Source organism: Taudactylus pleione, unplaced genomic scaffold (assembly GCF_031769625.1).
Source record: "Taudactylus pleione unplaced genomic scaffold, aTauple2 ptg000154l, whole genome shotgun sequence".
NCBI lineage: Eukaryota > Metazoa > Chordata > Amphibia > Anura > Myobatrachidae > Taudactylus > Taudactylus pleione.
In genome coordinates, this window is record NW_028284556.1 from 11,673,192 (window position 1) to 11,694,381 (window position 21,190).

At 36.8% G+C, this 21,190-nt stretch overlaps 2 protein-coding genes across 2 annotated transcripts in view; both read left to right on the forward strand.

Moving 5' to 3' along the window:
- The window catches only part of ADGRG6 (adhesion G protein-coupled receptor G6), a 193,380-nt gene that overhangs the window by 112,056 nt on the left and 60,134 nt on the right, over positions 1-21,190 (forward strand). Inside the window, exons 8-11 of the mRNA XM_088474375.1 lie at positions 2,416-2,490; positions 11,115-11,197; positions 13,733-13,785; positions 15,392-15,448. Coding sequence (XP_088330501.1) covers positions 2,416-2,490; positions 11,115-11,197; positions 13,733-13,785; positions 15,392-15,448 — 268 coding nt within the window. The remainder of the gene's footprint in view (positions 1-2,415; positions 2,491-11,114; positions 11,198-13,732; positions 13,786-15,391; positions 15,449-21,190) is intronic.
- Positions 18,405-19,652, forward strand: LOC148521904 (uncharacterized). Its single transcript, XM_088474376.1, has one exon. It carries the CDS (start codon positions 18,405-18,407, stop codon positions 19,650-19,652), a length of 1,248 nt encoding a protein of 415 aa, XP_088330502.1.

Below are 21,190 nucleotides of genomic sequence, written 5' to 3' on the forward strand. Positions count from 1 at the left end.
AACTGGGGTGATGGAAAAAAATCACCCAAATACATAAGGGAAGTTGTATCAAACCTTTTACAGAGATAAAATAAAGAAGTTGCCCAAAACAACCAATCCGCTTCTGTCATTTATCTAGCACAGTTTATGAAATGATCTAAGCTGATTGGTTGCTATGGGCAACTTCTTAATTTTATCTCTCACAAAGGTTTGACCCATCTCCCCCATAGTGAGATCAATAATTTTGATTCCCCAACTGGGGTTGATGTATCAAGCAGTGAAAAGAGTGGAGAAGTGGACTAATGAAAAAGTCGCCCATAGCAGCCAGTCAGCTTCTACCTATCATTTTATAGAATGTACTTGATAAATACCAGCTCAAAGCTGATTGGTTGCTGTGGGCAACTTCTCCACTGGTCCACTTCTCCAGTAGTCCATTTTTCCACTCACTGCTAGATACATCAACCCCTTACTTTATTAATACCAGATAATCTTCTTGTATTTCAGTTACATTATTAGAAAGCTATTAGTCCCAGAATAGAGGCAGGTATAATCGACTGAGATAGGAAAGTAAGAAGAAGCTGCTCACTGCTCTAGCTTCAATTTTTCTGAAGGTCTCAGCTGCAAATCCAGAGCCTACAAGCTATAAACTTTCATATGAACATTAACAGAATTTAATGATGTGTTAATTACATTGAGTAATTCTCCATGTCAATGACCATGTCAACACGCACGCACGCACGCACGCACGCACGCACGCACGCACGCACACACCCCATATACATAGTACACATATGTACATTCATGCGCACACACATATACATACATATACACATACCTGGTGCTGAGGAGAGGAGGAGACTGGCAGCTACAGGGTAATGTAGGGTTGAGGCAGAGCTTCTGCAGCTCGGTTTAAAGCAGCAACTCCCTCTCTCTCATTTCTGTATGCAGAGAGCTCTGCTGATCAGAGCTCTCTGTCTGAGGAGCTGTCTAAGAAAAAAAAAATCGGTTCATCAGGAGGGGTTTCTGGGTACTCAGAAACCCCCTCTGTGTGCTTCAATGAGTACATTCTTAATGCTGCTCCCTGTCAATGCTGTAATTTTTACATGCAATCTTGCAACCTTCATGCAAAATTGAGTCTATTAGTGCACTTGACACCACAGAACATAATTTGTACTGCAGGCCCGAAATTGTGCACTTTCAGAAATGATCTTTACTACTCCTGTAACATATATCAGTAGAGGATGATATGTTTGTGTGGTTTTTACTTAGAAAACATGGATGTTAACATTTTGTACAGTATCTGTTGACATTTTGAATGTCGAAATTGTGAACATGTTGACTTTTTGTCAGTGTAGCACATTTTTTCATGATAACATTGTAGTTGTCGACATGCTCAACATGTCAACAGTATTCTGATTAATATTTTATACCTGTCGACATTATGGTGTTTAGATTATGAATGTCAACAAAACATACCGAACTCATAGCTTAGACATTTTTCTCTATGACTTTAATAAATAATAAGTAATAATAAGTAATTACACTGCTCTTTGAAGTTTTTTTTACAGAATGCCAGAGACATTTTCTTTACAAATGCAGTTTAAAAAATATTGATTGAATTCTAGGTCACCTAATTTAAAATACCAGTTTAATAGCTGCTGGTATAATTAAAAAGTTCTGTATTTGTGAACTGCCCCAAAAATCAGTATGAGCAAACCCTGTCCTGTACATGGCTGAAATTTGTTATTTTATTGAATTTTTTTACAAGCTCACTAGTTAGTAAACAAAACAAAAAAAGCAAAACCAATACAGACTTCCAAATAAAAGTAATAAAGGTAACTTATGGATTTTGGGTTTGATGCAGAGTCGGAAATAAATATGGTGCATGTTGTTCCATAATTACGTGCTAGGAAAATGTGTACATTTACTCGGGTTGCACACACCTTGCAATGCAGTAGCTCCTATACGTACGTCTGATTTGTTTCTAGTTATCATCATCGATATGCACTTGAATCTCCTCTATGTTAAGTGACAATGATGTGCCTGAAAAACAGTGTATTTTCGCTTACAATCAACTTTGTAAGTTAGGATGTGATTGAAACGTGTATATCGCCTATACCTGCGAGTGCTTCAGCATTTGTGAAAATATGCGAATTACGATTCGCAATATATGCTCCGCAAACAGGCAACCATTTAAAACTGCATCAGTACATTTGTTGCTGTGTTTTCTGCGATGGATCAACATGTGCAGTAAACATAGTAAAACAGTTCAATCTGCTTTCTATTTTATTTAATTACTGAACTGTACAGTATGCTTGATTACCTAATATCCTTTTCAGCTTAATGTGCCTTTTATAAATCATGTCCAATGCTTTAACTCTTCATTGGATCCAAAATGTTGCCATTGAAGCTTACCTTTTGTTGTGTTTTCCCCAGCACCTATAACTACTCCACCATCTACTATGATAACTACTAACATGACTACTAACAGCGTCGATAACACAGCACCTGGTAAGACACCCATGTTACAATATGTGCTTTTAAAGTATGATACATTTTAATTTAATTTATATAGTTTAACAATCATTAAAATGCACTTTTGTAAATCTTGCAAATCAATTCAAACATTTTGTTTGCTGATAGACATCAATGAATTAATTACATTAAACTCCTGTATTACTTTTAGTTAAGCATGTTAATTTGTCCACACTCAATTTTGAAATAGGTTGAGTTAAATATGAATGACATGCATTACAGACTAATAAATAGTACTGACTAAATAAATCAGATTGAATTTTCTAAAATTGTCAAAACAGTATTGTCTAATCCATATTTCTTTAATTGTTACGTAAGGCTATTTAGAGTAAATTTGATTAAGCTATATAACATACTAAGGCATCTTACGTTTCATCTCTCTTTATTATCAACGTGTTTCTGTTTACTTCTTATTATAGTTAACTTAGCATAACATCCATCTAGATTGCTTTTGTGTATTTGTCATGACATTGGATAAACTAAAGAACATATGAGAAAGAAACTAATTCTTTACATATGTATCTCACATCAGTTTATCATCCCTACCATATAAATATTTTTTGTATATGGAAACTAGACCATTAAATATGGCTCCTTGAAAATAAGTATATTTTAGTAAAGTATGTAGACACTTATAACTAGATCATTGTGCTTGGTGAAAACTCTAGCATTAATATGGTTATTCTTATCCTTATTCTCTTACAAGACATAAAGTAAATGTCATGTTTGTATCAAAGTATACTACATTTTTTAATATTTTTCCAGTAAACCGTTTTTAAGTAACATATTATATCAATATATTAATGTTATACAAACTTTTGTTAAACAATGTACAATTGTTTTATTTCTAAAGTAGAAATATATAAAAAAAAATTTTTTATGTTCTGTCAAAGCCCTTATTAGCAGAACAGTGGCCACTTTGACGTCTTGGACAGGTATAAACCAGTATGTAGCCATCCTATTTGATAATGATGTCTGTCAAAAGGAGGAATACATTAAATTGAAACTTTGGTTACATTGGTGGTATCCAGGGTTCTGACATTCAAGGGTTGTGTAATTAAAATGTGTCATCAGATGATAAAAGTCTCAAAATGCTAAATAACTTGTTTTAATTACAAATAACAGCTTTTTTTCTTGATTCATTTACTATATGACATAATACATGCAGATCTGCAGGAACTCAAAGTTCCTGCTACATTTCCCATCAGAATGAAGAGAAACCCAGTCACATATTCATGGGAAACTTGGCAGCTGCAAATGCAAGATTCAAGAATAAAAGGTATACGAAGCATAGGAATAATTTCCACTCCAATTGTGTGGCCCGTGAAACAAAGACCAGCATCTTCTGAGAAAAGTATCACAACCAAAATCCCAATGAACTTCTGGTACATGATGACCCAGTCTTCTTTGACTTCATCAACAAACCATAGGATAACTACATTAGTTGCAACAGAAGATAAATTTACAGAAGCCACCAATGAAGAAAATTCCACACACAAAGGGTTCTCGAGTAATGACATTAATGGTTCAAGCATATGGTCTTCTGTCTCAACTAGAGAGAATGACATTTCAAAAATGGAGACAGAAGGTTCTGGAATAGAAGAGGAGTGGACTTTGGAAACAACTAACACATCCTTCAATAGTACACAATTTGGCAGCAGCATTAACAATAGAACATGGTGGCCACAATGGATTTTGCACTTTCATAACAAGATTACACCATCGTCTAATGGGAAAATAATTGTAAAGCATCTTAATGAGCACAATAAGATTACATCCGAATTTTTATTTCATGACCGTACAAATAGAAATCACACGCCTAATGCAATAAATGAATCCCGCAGTTATGATATATCTGACCAAAGTGGGCACATGACAAAGGAGCTACCCTCCTTACTGAATGAAAAATATATGATTAGTACTTTGGCAATGCAAACAGAAGACTACTTCAAGTCAATAAAAGCAAGTACAAATAAAGGACACGAGAGACTTGTTGATTCTTTGACACCATCAATGCATGGCATACATAGTATAAAAAATACTAAAACAGCCTACTCTGGTAATGAATATAGTACGCAGTCATCTTATGTAGCATCCTTTCTGTTAAGAAATAAACAAATACATTCAGCATATACACAAAATAAATTAGTTACAGATAGTGTCTCCTGTAATATTTATTCTAGCTGTACCACTTGGTATAAAGATTTTAGCACAAGTAATAAAATACAACCTACACAGTCTAAACAGTTACTTGGAAGTTTACTGGCTCATAGAGCAAACATGCAACATGTCAGTGTTAACAATATGCAAGCGCCTTTATATCATCTACAAAGTTTAACAGAAAAGCTTTTCTCAACAAAATATTTAGGAGACATTGATCAAGAAGGATTTCACAATGAAGCATTGGTTGTAATATCCACCAATGTAAAAAGTATAAGCATGCCTGACTCATTGACAACAAGTTATGATATTCCTAATTCAAGGTGGAAAGATCATTACAATTCATTAACCTCAAGTTATGATGTGTTGGATCTTCAGTGGAAAGAAATGACACTAAACTATGAAACACCAAGTGAGAACTTAGAGTTATTTATGTATGGGCCTAATTTTACACCAACTGATGAGCTTCCATTTGACAGTTCCGCTATTGAAATAGTTTTTAGCCCATTGCCAACCACAGGGGTCAATGAGGAGGATGCTGATGATGATCCAGTAGACTTTTCAGGTATGGATAACTTTTTGGAAGTAGAAAAACTTGTTCTTGTTTCTAAGGGTCCAGCAGCTGAAGACAAAGCTGGCGATGAAGGACACTCCTACATGAACACAGAATTTAGCATTGCCCCATCAAAGAGTGCTTTTGTAAATTCTGTACCTTCATTAAAGCTTAATGTCCAGTTAACAGGTAATGAGAGTTTTGTATCAAATACAACAAAAAAAAACTCTTTGGCTATGAGAATCTTAGAAAGCATGACACAATCAAAACTTTCTACCCTGTTGACCATAAGTGAAGGAAGACGTATGGATAAAACTAGTGTACTGGGCAATTCAGTAGAAGAACTCTTTTTACAGCCAACAATTACTAGCCACGTATCATCTGCTAAAATAAGCAAGCACAAACTATTGCCATGTACACTGCAAGTATTGGAAAATCCTGAAGAACTACAGCAAGCCAATACTGAACCAGAATTTACAGAGGATCAAGGCTCTTTTCATAATACAGAACTGTCATACTTAGGGAAAGAAATAAGTGTATTGACAGCAAGCAGTGCCTTTGATGACTCGTTAAAGCAAACTCTTTTTTTTAGTAAAACAGATTCATTAGAAATAGGGCACAGCAGACATGCTGCAACGCCACCACTGACACATAATCAATTGTCGCTCATCTCTCAAACCCAGATAATATATGCAGGACACAATCCATCAACAAATTTATCTCCTGCAGATTTGAAAACACAAAGTGATGACGCTGTTGCCAGAATGTCTCTCCTAAGCACTAGCCAGCTGATTAACACAGTGTGGCATTACTGGGTAGTTACAACATTTGTCAACATACCACCTGTAGGGTCTACAAGCGTGGAAGGGAACATTTTGCAGACTGAAATGTCAGCAGGGGTTATGGATAAGAAGTATTTTTCTTCAAGTTTTGGCTCTACCACTTTAGAATCTTCTTACGCTGAAGTGACAGTAACAAAAGATGCTCTAGGAAGAGAACATTCTCAAGAAAATTATTTTAATAAAACTGGTCAACCGTATGTTAACTATGGACAGATTGATCCGTTCCTACAATGTCTTTGTACCTCTACCACTGATGTGGCCTGTTTGTGTGGAGAGAAGGTTAACAGCAGTATGTAAATATGTGTTCATAGACTAGATTCCCCCATTTTCTAGACTCATTTTAGTTCACAATTGATCATTATCCAGATGTAATTTCATATAGTGATAAATTTGCTTCTTGTAGATGACTTAGATGTTTTCAATAGTATAGAGAAAATAATTGTAATGTTTCAAACCTCATCACTTCAGTTCTGTTGGAGTTTTCAAAGGGGAATTTATCTAAGTGAGCAATTCAGTGTAGAAAAAAACAACATACACATTTATTTACAGTCTAGAAAATATCAGTAAATTCTGGTTGATTTGATAGTACATTGTTTGGGTGATTATCAATAGATAATTCCAGACATACTTATTTTAATTTTGTTTTATTTTTTCCATATTTTTTTTTCAATTTTAGTGTTAGACAAAAACACAAATGGGTGGGTTATTGGGATTTAATCTGTAACTGCTATTGTTCAAAGGAATCAAAAAATAAAATAAACAATAATACTCTGATAAATCCCCCACTAAAGTAATATATTTCTAATATACTCTAATATACTCTAAGGAGACTGCAAATACTGGGCACCACATTTCTTCATATATCACTCATTTGATATTTCTTAATTACATTATGCTGTATGGTTTATTCAAGAGTATATGGATGAAGCTTTGTTTTCTTTTAGATTAACAGCATTAACCAATGACTACCTAAATATTATGCTCTCACCACACTAGGGGGCATATTTACTAACAATTTTTGCGGTATATCCCCCGAAAATAATCTTTTTGGGTGCACCCACAAATATTAAGGATCCCCCAAATGTACCATAGAGGGACCACGGCAGATATAACCGCTTTAGTGATCATTTTAACTTCTTACACATCGCAGGAATGGGTTCCATTCAGAGCCCCTGTCCCTGCATGTGTATATTAGTGCATTTGAGCAAAACTTAGGGCCTGATTCAGCAAGGAACGCAGTTGCTCATACACACACAATCGGCCAAGCCAGATGCTTCGATCGGGACTGTGATCGCAGAGGATACGCAGACCCATAATAGAGTGATTGACAGGAAGTGCCATTTGGGGGTAGTCGAGCGAACGCAGGCGTGCCAGTGTGTCTCAACACAGTTTCATGGGCATGCAGAAATTAGTCACTGCGATATCAAATGCCGCCTGAGGACTCATAGCGCACGCAGAAGTAAACAATTCCTGAGTGAGGTCTGACCTGCCTTAACTGTGCGTATGGGGCCGATGTTACTCGATGTTACCGATTGTTTCGTTGTGTTGACCTAGAATATGTATACAGTGGGCGTCCTTATGTCAGGCTACGATCGCAATGCGAATGCAAACATTTACATATCACCACTGATATTAGTAAGTACATTGTGTGCGTATAAGCTGAATAGCGATCCATGCTGAATCAGGCCCTTCATTTCTTTTTGCCGTGAATAGGGGTGATAAGAAATTATAATTACAGGTGTATTTCTATACTAAGATAGAATAAACATGAATTCATTATAACACGGCATGTGACTTGCTTTCAATTACGCTACTCAACTTAGAGAAACATGCTGCATCTGTACAGTAGTTGCCACCTGTCCCTAAGCCCCAAGAATAGTCCCACTTATTAAAGATTTTAACCTGTAATATCCATTTTAATGAAATCTGCTATGCACAGGAACTTTTCTGTTGTAAACATTAGCATTTTATTTGGGCCACCTATTTTTTCAAATAAAAAAAAATCTATATTAAACATGCGTTCATTTATTACTAGAATTATAATTTTTGTATACATATCTGGACTTTACACATTTGAAATGAACAGTGGTTGTCTAGAAGTATAAAGAATGATTTTTGTTTACAAATACCTGTGATGTAGTTATAAAAACAAGCAAAAAACTCACTGCACAGTGAAAGAAATGATTGATGCAGTCACATACCCGTCTGGAGTCAGTTTCTTAGCTGTCTCCACTTTACATGTAAACGAGCGTGACTGAATGTCATTTGAATCTTTAAGGTTATATGCTGAAGAACATAATTCATCATAATTACAGCTAAAAATTAGACATTTTTTGTTCAGAAAAAAAATTATTACTACTAGCAAAGATGGGAACATGTTGCTGCTGCATAAATGACATGTGCACTAAAGAATAGACCTGGAAATAGAAAGACCAGTGCACATAAAATAAGTGGGGACCCCAGAACTCATGATACACAAATCATAAAACCCATAAAAAGTATGAAAGTGAGTAAATGCATGTAAACAACTTTATTAACTGTTTTTAATAGCAAATATTCTATAGATGCAACTGAACAGTAAATAAAAGTAAAGGTAATAATACTACATTTCTATACTCGTACACTCTTTGCAGTTTCCTCAGAGTACTATAAACATTGATGTTTTCTACTAATTCTGCTCATAGTTTGATTTAATTAACACCCCCTAGTGTATATAGTAGTGTATATAGTAGACTAACAGCACAGAAATTGATATACAAAATTTTGTATTTTATGGTATAACATAGTTTACAGGTGTTTTTAAAAGTGTATGTAGTAATAGATTTAGTAGGAAACAAAAGTATACTGTAGTTTGAAATTTCACTTGAAATGATAAGTAGATATGCATACCTCCCACCATTAGAATATATAAATCGGGACATGGCTCTGAAAGGGGAATGGCTAAGGCATGTTAGGGGGCTTGATAACGCCACAGAGGGTGAAACAATGTCCTTGGGGAAAACCATGCTTTCCAAAGTGCTAAGCCTCTGTCAAAACCATTCAACTAATCTTTAAATAGCCTAGGGCACCAAAGACACCCACACCTGCATCTAGTGTCTGGGGCACTGTCGCACCTCTCAACTTCCTGCGAGTCAGGAAAAATTGTTGACTGACCCCTCAATAGGGACTGTCCCTCAGAAACCGGGACAGTTGGGAAGTATGGAGATATTACTTCAGAAATATATTGTGCACTGTTTGAAAACAGATATTTTGTATAGTCTTCTTCCAAACGAGTGCACCTGTAAACCAAGAAAATAGTGGATGTGACATAGATCACAAGTCGGAGCAGATTTCAGAGTTTGCTTGATAAGACTGTCACATTCACATAACAGAGGCAACCATTTTGTGTGCTGAACATGGTAATACAAACTGTCTGTTATCTAGGAACCAATAATTAATGGAGGCACATTATCAAACATTTTTTTTTGTCAGCTCCATGTTTATAAATATATTTTGTCACAAAAAATCTGTGTGTTGGTACATTTTGAGCTACAGAAAAAACAGTGCATTACAGGATATTGAGAGAGCCATCTCCATGTTTTTATGAATTGTAAATATGGACATCACACTGATTTGCTAAAAAAACACTCAAATTACAGTGCATGAAGTAATATTTTTTGCTTAGTTACATAGACTCTGTTTAACTAGGAATATTGGCCCTCATTCAGAGCCGCTCGCTATTTGCGGTCGTTCGTTCAAAAACAAGGGGTGGCTATTCAAATGAACTGTTCGCTCATTGCGGTCTGTTGATGCCTCTAAGTCTGAACGAGCGAGCAAAACTTGCGGTTGTAATTTTGAAAAATACGCCCCCTTGCCACTCGCACCATACGTCATGTCCGCTATTTAATAGATTAATCGAGTACATCGAACAGCGTATGAACCGCTCGCTATTCTTGTGGTTGGTTTTTTAAACCGCTATTTTGCGAGCAGTTCTGAGTAAAAAAAAACAAAGTGACGTGGTCAATGACGCTGCTGTATTAATTATGCACTCCCTTAAAACGCCCGTTTTGACCTTTAAGCACGCCTGCATTCTAATTCCACTCCCCGTTTTCAAGCACCTTCCCCTGTTACCACCCACATACGCCTCCTTCTGTCACTCAAAATAACAGGCATTAGCAATATAGCGAACAAACGATTTTCGGCCGCACTGACTGGTTTGCACATGCGTATTACAATCCGTACGCATGCGCAGATGAGCGAACATCGCTCAGAACGAACGAGCGGCCGCTTACGCTTTCTATCAGTAGCCTACTATTGAGTATTCCTCAAACTGGATATTCTTGTGAGTGTCAGAATTTAAAATTCCTATTGTTCATGACACGCAAGTAATTTGCTTAGTGAGAAAACCATATCTAACCAATAAGAGTTAGAAATATCTCCAGAATAAACTGTCCTTGCTGCATTAGAGAATGATGCTTACCCATTAGATTAAAATTGTTATATATCCCAAAATACACTTATAATTAAGTAGGATATCAAAGAACAATGATTATGGACCTGCTTAACATACAGTATTTTAGTGTTTTGTAGCTAGGGGGTCTATTTACTAAGCCTTGTATGAAGACAAAGTAGATGGAGATAAAGTACCAGCCAACCAACTCCTTACTGTCATTTTTAAAACACAGCCTGTGACATGGCAGTTAGGAGCTGAATGGCTGGTACCTTATCTCCGTTCACTTTATCTTCATCCAAGGATAGTAAGTAGACCCCTTTATATGAAGTGCTGAATTTTCAAAAAGAAAAGAATACTATTAATAAAAAACAAGATGGAGGAGTGATGACACTGATGACAACTCCCTTTTGCTGTATACACTTTTACAGTTATGTAACAGATTCATTTAGCTAAATTAATTTTACTAACAATCCTATTTTACAGATGATTTCTGTAAAATCAAATAGTGGTAGAACAATACCAAATAAATCATTTTACTGTATATATATATATAATTATGAATGAAAGCCTTTAATAAATTTGGAGTGTTGACATTATTATATTTTTTGCACAGGCGGAACATTTTACAGGATTTCCTTTACTGTTACTAGTAAATTTAATGATGAATCAAAAGTTCAAAGCATGATTGCTAACTGGGTAAGTATTGTTATTAGTATTATTATCATCATGTTTTTTAATAGACGGGATTAATTGGCAAAGATTACACATTGGTCTAGCAATATTGCAAATGTTAAAAGTGCTTAGTGAATAAATATAATTCAGCAACACATCAATGTTGGTTCACAGGGACACTAGATTGTTTAATATAGAATGAGAGCTAAAATACAGTAAATGTAAATTTTTTGAGTAAACTGTGTAGAGAGGTAGTAATGGGGTATAATGGCCTATAGAAATTAAGATTTTGGTGCAGGAATGCTTAAAGCTTTGGAAGCTAGGAGAATCTTTTGCTGTATGAATGAGAGAATTCCGCAAATTTTGTGCAGCTCAAGTAAAGTCCTGTAATTAGGAATGAAAGCAAATATTGATAGATCATCAATGCAAGAGATATGTGTGGCACCATGCACGCTGCCGGTAAACGGTGGGTAGAGAGGTGCTTTAGGCCCGCGTTCACTTGAATAAGATAGACTACATACCAGTCTGTGCAAAGGGCACACAGTGACATTGCTGTGAGTGGTGGGTGAAGGCACTACTGCCGCCAGTCTGTATAGTGCTGCTGGCCACGTGGGTTACTCCTGCGAAAGGGCCCCTATGCAAAGCAATACAACTAGAACACCTCAATTAAAAAAATTATATCGTGGGCGAAGCTGCGGGCAACAGCTAGTGCCTTTTTATAATAGTAAATTTACTCTGCATTGGATTGTACAAAGTACAGGCAACTAATGTATGAACTGTCAGAGGGCGCAGCAGTGGAATGTTTGGTGAGGAAAATTAGTTTAGCTTCTGCATTCAAAATAGATTGTGAAGTTGAAAGTTTGGTTAGAGGAACAACAGTTAGAAGGAAATTGCAATAGCCAATGATGGAGATTACGGGGCAGGTTCAATTAAGCATAAGATTCCTTTGGGTCCTTGAGCTGAATGCAATGCAGCTAATTACTGGAGCGAAGACTCACTCATTTTTGCTTGCAGCGCTATGGGGTGTAAGCAGAAATGAGCGAGGTTATCATGCACTGATAACATGTTTTATAAAGGGATGTAGTCAGTATCCCGACAGTCAGGATGCCGACGGTCACAAGACTGACAGCGGCATCCGAATGTCGGAATCCCGACAGATTGCGGAGGTTAGTATCAGGGTCAGGGGGAGACTTAGGGTTAGATTTAGTGGGAGGGTTAGACACTAGGAGGAGGGTTAGGATTCGGCTGTGGGAGGGGAGAGTTAGGGTTAGGCTGCGGAATTAGAGGGTTAGGGTTAGGCTGTGGGACAGGATGGTTAGGGTTTGGCTGTGGGACAGGATGGTTAGGGTTTGGCTGTGGGAGGGGTAGATTAGGGTTAGGAGTAGGGTTATTGCTATAATACTTACAAAAATCTGTCGGGTTTCTGTCAGGATACCGCTGACGGTATTCTGACCATTGGTATCCTGACCATCAGGATCCTGTACCCACCCGTTATAAAAGTGCAGAAGCTTCCAAAAGGATCATTTCAAAGTGCTAGTTCCAAAGGACTAATTGAATTGGCCCCTATGAGTTCATAAAGTTTTTGCAGTGTCTTGCGTGATGGTTGAGCATACAAGTACAAAATATTTGGCTTCTTTCAAGCTCTATAAATTGTCGTGCCTTAGGAGCTTCATACATAGACCTTATATATTTCAAAAATGCAATAATGATGTAATAAAAGGATGTTTATTTAAACATTCAAATGTGCAAATATATAATAAAAATTATATATAATCAGTGGTAGCTAATACCGGTATACAGACACATAAAACAAAGACATACATGAACATATAACAAAGGTACAATCAATAAAAAGGTTGTTTGGTAGAAACAATGTGGAGGAGAAATACACTTCTTAGCATTTTAATCTAACCCTCCAATCTGCATGTTCAGTAGTGGCTATGGATTAACCATGGTCCTGCTTGTAGTATATGTACAACGTCTGTAATATACAAGTCCAATAAACAGAGTGATAATGTTCTAAATAAATAACAGATGGCCTCACCGCTTTTCTTATATAAACATGATGTAGAATTCCAACAATCATCGGTAGGGTGAGTAGCTTGCGTCGCTATGATATCAAGCTTCATGCTCACCTCACTAATGAGTAAGGTTGACGTTTGGCGCTGACTCCATCTTCCTGGACAGGCCGCTCTCTGCCCTCAAAAGAGCTCCGCGATTTGTTTTGCACCACCGCTTGATTCATTTTACATTTTGTACAGTAATTTTCTAAGGTATCAAATTCGCAATGCAGTTTGACCTTAGGCAGTGTATATTCATGATGTTTGATGTAAAATACAAACTAACTTAGCAAATCTTGAGCCTCTTACTTTATTAGCAACAAGGAAGCAAATTAATTTAGGAACTTTGCACATAAAAATTACAACTTTTTAATGTTAAAATTAGACTAAAATTAAAGTATTTTTTAAAAAATAATCCTTTTCCTTTTAGCTTTTAATTGATGTTGTCTTGAAAAGCTGCTGTTAAATCTGATTAATTACTGTATGTATTTTGTTCTAGCTAAACCACACATTCTGGGGCTGGAATTTCACAGTATGTGTTGTAAATATTAGGTAAGCAAAATAAAAAAAAACTTATATGTATAAATATAAGAATAAGAAGTTTTAGCTACTCTAGAGACATTCCAAGTATACAACCAGCCGGTGAGCATAATCAGACTATATTAACTAATGACTGTATAGAGTACTAAAGAAGCTACTTCAAATCATGATTTACATCATTGCACTGAGCACATATTATAGACAGCAATCAATTACAGTGTATCATACAAGTTATTTGATATTATTCATTTTAGTATTTATATGTGAACTAATGGATTGTATGCAATAAATGTTTGTTGTATTAAAGAAGACTTTTTTTTTTACTAATAATCAATCAAACAAACATATTGTTTAATAAATAATTATTTATGGTACTAGCGCAGTTTATTAGGGTTTTTTCTTATTTTTATGTACATTATATTGATATGACTATAGTACAGTAAAAAAAAAAGTATGTAATTACTTTCATTATTATTTAACCAAATGTGAAATATGATAACATTTGTGTATATAAACAGAAATTGTATTGTTTTTTTATCACATTAAAAAAGCAGAAAAAATGTGGAAGAAGATAGAATCACATTTTCCCAATTGATCTACCATTTTTGTTTGTTTCTCAGGGTATACCTATGGCAAAGTATATAGGTTTTCATATCTCTTTTGGCTATGTTTTTGGGGTATGCTGACAAAACTGGAGTTCATAAAAGCTAAAAAAAATTAATCAAAATCCCATACAGTTTTAAATACCTGACAAAATGTGTTGAGAAAGCCTTAATATTGTTTTTCTACTATACAGTATGTATAGCTCAGTTTTGTTTTAGTTAAGTACAGTATAATACATCTTAGGTTTGTGAGATACACAATCCAATACTGAACTACAGTAATTTAAGTGTAAGGTGTTGAGCATCAGATAGTAATTAGTAATAAAACAATACATAGAAAATACAAAATAACTAGTAAAACCCAGACATACTTTGGAAAATTTAGATGAGTGGCAGATTTATATGGCTGTCACTGCAAGAAAAGGTGTTTCTCTCCTGGACCAGTCAGTCAGGAAGCCCCTCGATGGTCACATGATGGCAGAAGAAAGAGGAAGGAAGTGTTTTATGCTGTGAACAGTGGTAATTGTGTAACCCATAGCAGACTGTAAATCATTAATAGCTCTTCTTCTTATATAAAACACACTTCACATTCTAGATTGTACTTTAAGATTTTAATATTTGTGTAAATCCATGTTTGATTATATTTTTATGTTTCCATTGTCTGCAAAGAAAAAAAAAGATATTAAAAAATTGTGTACTGTATTTAATTCTGAACATGAATTAAAAAAACAACAACAAAAGTATGGTTAATTTGTATTCTTCAAGCCATTTCTCATAATTTAACAACATAATAAGAGAAGCCAACAAAAGACTTGGATGTTCTCTTGCTCAATATATGCCATGTGTACATTTTTCCTATAACTGTTTCAATTTAATAAAAAACAAAACATTTTTGAGCTGTTAAATGGACAGTAAAATAAGACCTTAGGTTACAGTATACTTTCATTTATTTACTGTCAGTAAATTCACAGAATAATGTATTAAATCGTGATTTCTCTCCCCCCTCCCCATTTTAGTATTCAGACTGCAAATAACAGGCCTACCAGAGATGTTCGAACAGTCATCAATAAGAGGTTAGTAACTACGTAGATGCGTTTAGAAAAATATTCATATTTGTTGATTTGCCACATTTAATCCAGCAAAAATTATCTGCATCTCTAGATAATGATGGCACAAATGTATCAAGAGCAGGGGTGCCGAGAGGGGGAGGAGCGGGTACTCATTACCCGGGATCAGGCTTGCTGGAGGGACCCGGTGGGGGCGCCACCCCCTTTCCTGTTCCTTCACAGCAGCCCAGCACATGCTGTGTGCTGGGCTGCAGTAGGTGACTGCTTGTGGGGGAGAGAGGTCACACTGATCGTGCTCCCCTGACTTTGAGCTGGGCTGAGGGGCTCACAGCGCCCCCATCCGGCGGTGCAAAAATATATGAATTTTTTTAAACGTAAGGGGGCGTGGCCGCGCTGGTGCCCGGCTTGGCTCTCTGCACCCCTGATCAAGAATAAATACCCCTTCTTTCTATGTTTTCAACAAAAAAGAGGTTATTACCGCTTCTCTATATTGTATTGAAAGGCTGACCGTGTAGAAATCAGAGATTTCTCCAGCAACATCTTTGGCTTGTGTAAGTAACGCCGCCCCTTTAGTGACTAAAAGACATCTATGTGTTCTGCTGCTGCTTCCTGATATCTTCACGCATGCACCTCCAGGATGAATAATTAGTTTAAAAATTCAACTGAAGTTTGTATTAGCCTTATGCAGTAGTGATTTCTCAACATCAGCAATTGTACCCCTGACCTGTCACTGATTTATCCTTCATCAGTCTTTTACTTTCCTGTTAGTCATTGCAACCAGCCTCTGTAATTCAATTCTCCTGCACCTTCTGCTCCATGGGAGGTTTCTGTCCTCCCTGAGCTCGCCATCCATTGTAATTCATTCCACAGCCCTCTCATCCCAAGAAATTTGCTTTTTATGCACCATCGTTGGTGGAATTAAATATTGTATTTGCTTTAGTAGATGTGTGTCTATCAGTTTACCTTAACTGAAAGTTTCTTCTTTAACTGCCACACATTGTAGTGCAGGTTCCTAAATAGGTCCCTAAATTACATACAAACTAGGAAATAAAATGATCTAAATATACATAACTAACATATTCATAAAATGTAAATTGACACACACTTTGTAATCCTGATACACATCCGTGCTTGAAAGTAGGATTGTCAATATAAGAAATTTTTTGACAGAGTACACAATATATATATTTGATTAGAGTAACAATGAAATTGTTGTTGTAGAGTCTTTTAAATTAAAATCATATGAGAACAGTGAGAGTGGTTTGTAATTTGCTCTGGGCCATTACAACTTACATTGCGTGTCCTGCAACAGTAACAGTGCTACTACGTAATGTACTATTCAATACGCAAGATATGATATATATGCAGATTAGGATGTTCAGTAACCTTGACATTTTGCTAATAAAGTAACCTTGTATAATAATAACACTAGCAATAATAATAGTAGTAACAATAGTAGCAGTGCTATTGCGTATATGTGTATATATATATATATATATATATATAGAACGCAAGGCGGCACTCCGTAATAAATGTGTTCACAACCAGAAGATCATTTTGCAACGTTTCAGCGCTTTATTCCGCGCTTTCGTCAAGCATACAAGTCAAACATATAATAGACACTTACCACATATAAATAGTAGTTAGACGCCATGCCTTGCGGAGACCTCACTTCCTGGAGCCGAAAACCGGAAGTCTCCGGACCCGGAAGTGACCTCACCACAGCACAACAGCAACAAACGGTTGCCATGGCTACAATAACACTAAACAAGATACACACACATAAAAACAATACAAACAATCATGTACAATATATAGAAGTGCTTATTTACAAGCAGGGCAAAACATCACCATAAATGCATAACTACACTGGTGCACAATTGCGTGCACATCAAAGTAAGTAACAACTAACTGGAAGGCCTCCAAGCGGCCGCAGGACTTAATCTTCAATTTATCTGATAGGTCCTTTTCTGAGATTGAGCTCTCTGTTTTGAGTAGGGGCTTGTCGTTTGTACCTACAGTTTCGTTTGACAAAATTCAGTGGAAGAAGGAACTCTATAAGCTGAATAGGAGCATCAAAATTAAGGAACATTTTGCTTGCAGTCCGATTATCGAATCTGATGTTCCCGTGCAACTTTTGAAATTACAGGAGCGGTCATCCTTTGACCCTATTAGTTCTAATGCATCCATTAAGACGTTCTCACGTTTGTTGGACCACGCTGTTAGTGATGATGTGAATACTTTTCAACCCAAGTTCAGGAATTTAAATAAAGATGAGCAATTGGCTCTTAAGCAGTTATCCATGTATGACGATGTGGTGTTCCGCCAGGCGGATAAGGGAGGGGCGATTGTGGTACTTAACCTATGTGATTACAAGGCAGAGGCATATAGACAGCTTGGCGATTTAGATACATATAGAAAGTTGTCAGTAGATCCGACCTGTAATTTTAAAAAAGAAATAGATTCTTTATTGACAGTATCTTGCACACAAGGGTTTATTTCAGCATCTATCAAGAAGGCCTTGGAGGTTAGGTTCCCCATCAGACCTCTGTTCTATTTAATTCCGAAAATACCTAAGGACCCGGTGAAGCCACCGGGACGTCCTATTATTGCGGCCCGAGGATCATTATATCAGACCATCTCCACATATCTAGATGCTCTGTTGCAACCATGTGTACAGGCTAGGCCCACCTTTTTGAAGGACACGAATAGTTTGTTGGTGTCCTTGAAATCATTACCGGATTTGTCTTTTGACTGTGTTTTATGCTCAGTCGACGTTTGCAATTTGTATACTTGTATTCCTCACGACCAAGGATTACAGGCTACTAAATTGCTCATTACCAATAATCCATTATATAAGGGACCTCCTGTAGAGCTTTTTCTACAGTTGTTGGAATTGGTATTAACTCGTAATTATTTCATGTTCGATGGACAATTTTTTTTGCAGGTATCCGGTTGTGCGATGGGGTCCAATGTGGCCCCATCGTACGCGAATGCCTTTATGTTTGCGGTTGAATTTGATGTATTTTTTTCTGATCCGAGTGTGGCCAATAACATCGTAGCGTATTATCGATACATCGATGACCTTTTTATAGTCTGGCGAGGTTCGCAACAGTCGTTTGCTGATTTGATTGACTCACACAATAGGCGCATAGATCCTGTTAAATTCACGTATTCTATTGACATGCTTTGTGTAAATTTTCTTGACGTTACTATAACTAAAAGTAATGGTCGTCTAGTGCCTTCCCTGTTTGCAAAACCGACTGATAGAAATAACATCTTATTGGCAAGCAGTGCACACCCTGTCCCTTTGAAAAATGCCTTGCCTTACTCTCAATTTTTGCGAGCTTTAAGGATTGCACCTGACAGGGTTGTAGCGTTACAACAGGTGGATATGATGTATGCTAAGTTTCTGCAGAGAGGGTATCAGAAGAGTGTTTTAGAACAGGCTAAAGCTAAAGCTTTGGCTATCCCTGTCGATAAATTATTGACCGATGTAAATTCCACCAAGGACCGCAGCATTGATAGACATCTTTGGATTAATCGATATAATCATCGTAGCACTGATATTAATAAACAAGCAAAATTATTATGGCCTATTATAACGTCCGATAAGGATCTTAATATGCTACATAATAAAAAATTGATGTCTTGTTATCAGAGAGGCAAAAATTTGAGAGATTATCTGGTCAAGAACGATGTTTCATCGATGGGCAAGCCTAGTAATATCAAGTCTTTTTTGGGTACGCCGAAGGTGGGGTGTTTTAGGTGTCCGAATTGTATCACTTGCCGTTCTCTTCAAACTGGGACATTTTTTTTCCACCCGTATTCTGGTATTAAATTTACCATTAGACATCATGTAACGTGTACCACCAAGTTTATTGTCTATGTTATTACATGCCCTTGTTCGAAGATTTATGTAGGCAAGACGGAATGTACTTTGAAAGAAAGGATGGCCCAACACCGTTCTGCTATTAGGGCTGCCCTTGCCGTAGGTACTAGTGATCAACCAGTGGCACGACATTTTGTTATTACAGGACATAATCTTTCAGCACTCCGCTACAAAATTATCGACCACGTCCCCCCTCTTATCAGAGGTGGTGATCGAGGACGAAAGTTGCTACAGTGTGAGTCACAATGGATCATGCGTTTAGACTCCCTTTCCCCTCGTGGGTTAAATGAAACACTGGGTCTTCAGTGTTTCGTTTAAATAGGTCACTATTTGTATCCATTTCAGGTGTATAGGGGCCACTCTTTGTTCCTTTATTTTATCTAGTTCTTATGTGACGCATTTGTTATTAATTTTTTTTGTGTATCTTTTGATGGTCTGATATTAATAGGAGGGATCTGCTAATTATTCAATTTTGTGCAGCATATTCTATGACCAGGTTCTTGTAATGATTAGTTGTTACTTACTTTGATGTGCACGCAATTGTGCACCAGTGTAGTTATGCATTTATGGTGATGTTTTGCCCTGCTTGTAAATAAGCACTTCTATATATTGTACATGATTGTTTGTATTGTTTTTATGTGTGTGTATCTTGTTTAGTGTTATTGTAGCCATGGCAACCGTTTGTTGCTGTTGTGCTGTGGTGAGGTCACTTCCGGGTCCGGAGACTTCCGGTTTTCGGCTCCAGGAAGTGAGGTCTCCGCAAGGCATGGCGTCTAACTACTATTTATGTGTGGTAAGTGTCTATTATATGTTTGACTTGTATGCTTGACGAAAGCGCGGAATAAAGCGCTGAAACGTTGCAAAATGATCTTCTGGTTGTGAACACATTTATTACGGAGTGCCGCCTTGCGTTCTATGTATCCAGTTTGCCCTGCTTCTTGAGGCTGACTGTGGAAGGCACCCGGCTCAGATACCTGTGGAACCTGTGAGTGCCGGAGTGATGGCTATATATATATATATATATAATATATATATAGAGGGATTAGGATGATCTACAACCTTGAGATTTTGCTAATAAAATAACCTTGTATAATAAATAAATATATATATATATACACGCTATATACATTGTATTTCTATGCTCTAAGCCTCAAGTAAGAGTTGTTGTAAATGATTACTCTATTTACAAATTAAGTAATAGGGAATTAAAAATACATGTTAGCAACATGATAACATGACTTCTTGGGACTTGTATCTCACCAAGGTCTAACAAGACAGTGATGTGTGTGTTGATATTATAACTCAGTTAGTAGCAATGTGTCCCTGGAAATTATATTAACATGTTGACAACTGTAGGTCACATTTTTAAATAGTAAATAAAACATATTTGTATTTAATTGACCTGCTGGTGTTCAAGTTGAGAACAGAATGTATGAATTGGTTAAATTTTACCAACACACTGTAGCAAATTATTGCAAATTAGATCCATTGTTGGGCAGCAAATAATAATATTTGGATGTAGAAAATAAAATATATTTCTAATGCTGGGCATACACTGTCAGATAAAATGGTGATCGGTATGCCGCCAGATGTTAGCCCGGTGGATGTCATACCGACTCTGGATAGCAGACAGTGAAGATCCCAACGGAGGTGAGTACCCTACTATCACTAACCTTTCCCCCTCCCTAACCCTCTCTTAGGGGTGCTTAACCCTAACCTCCCCCCTAGTGCCTAACCCTACCCTCCTCTGTAAGTGCCTAAACCTAACGCCCCCTTCCCCACAGCCTAAACCTAACACTCCCGGGGTGGTGCCTAACCTCCCCCTGGGGGTGCCTAACCCCCCCTTCCCCTAGCCT

What these genes read in the sequence shown, in the direction of transcription:
- LOC148521904 (XM_088474376.1), top strand. Translation starts at nt 18,405, where the DNA reads ATGGGGTCCAATGTGGCCCCATCGTACGCGAATGCCTTTATGTTTGCG.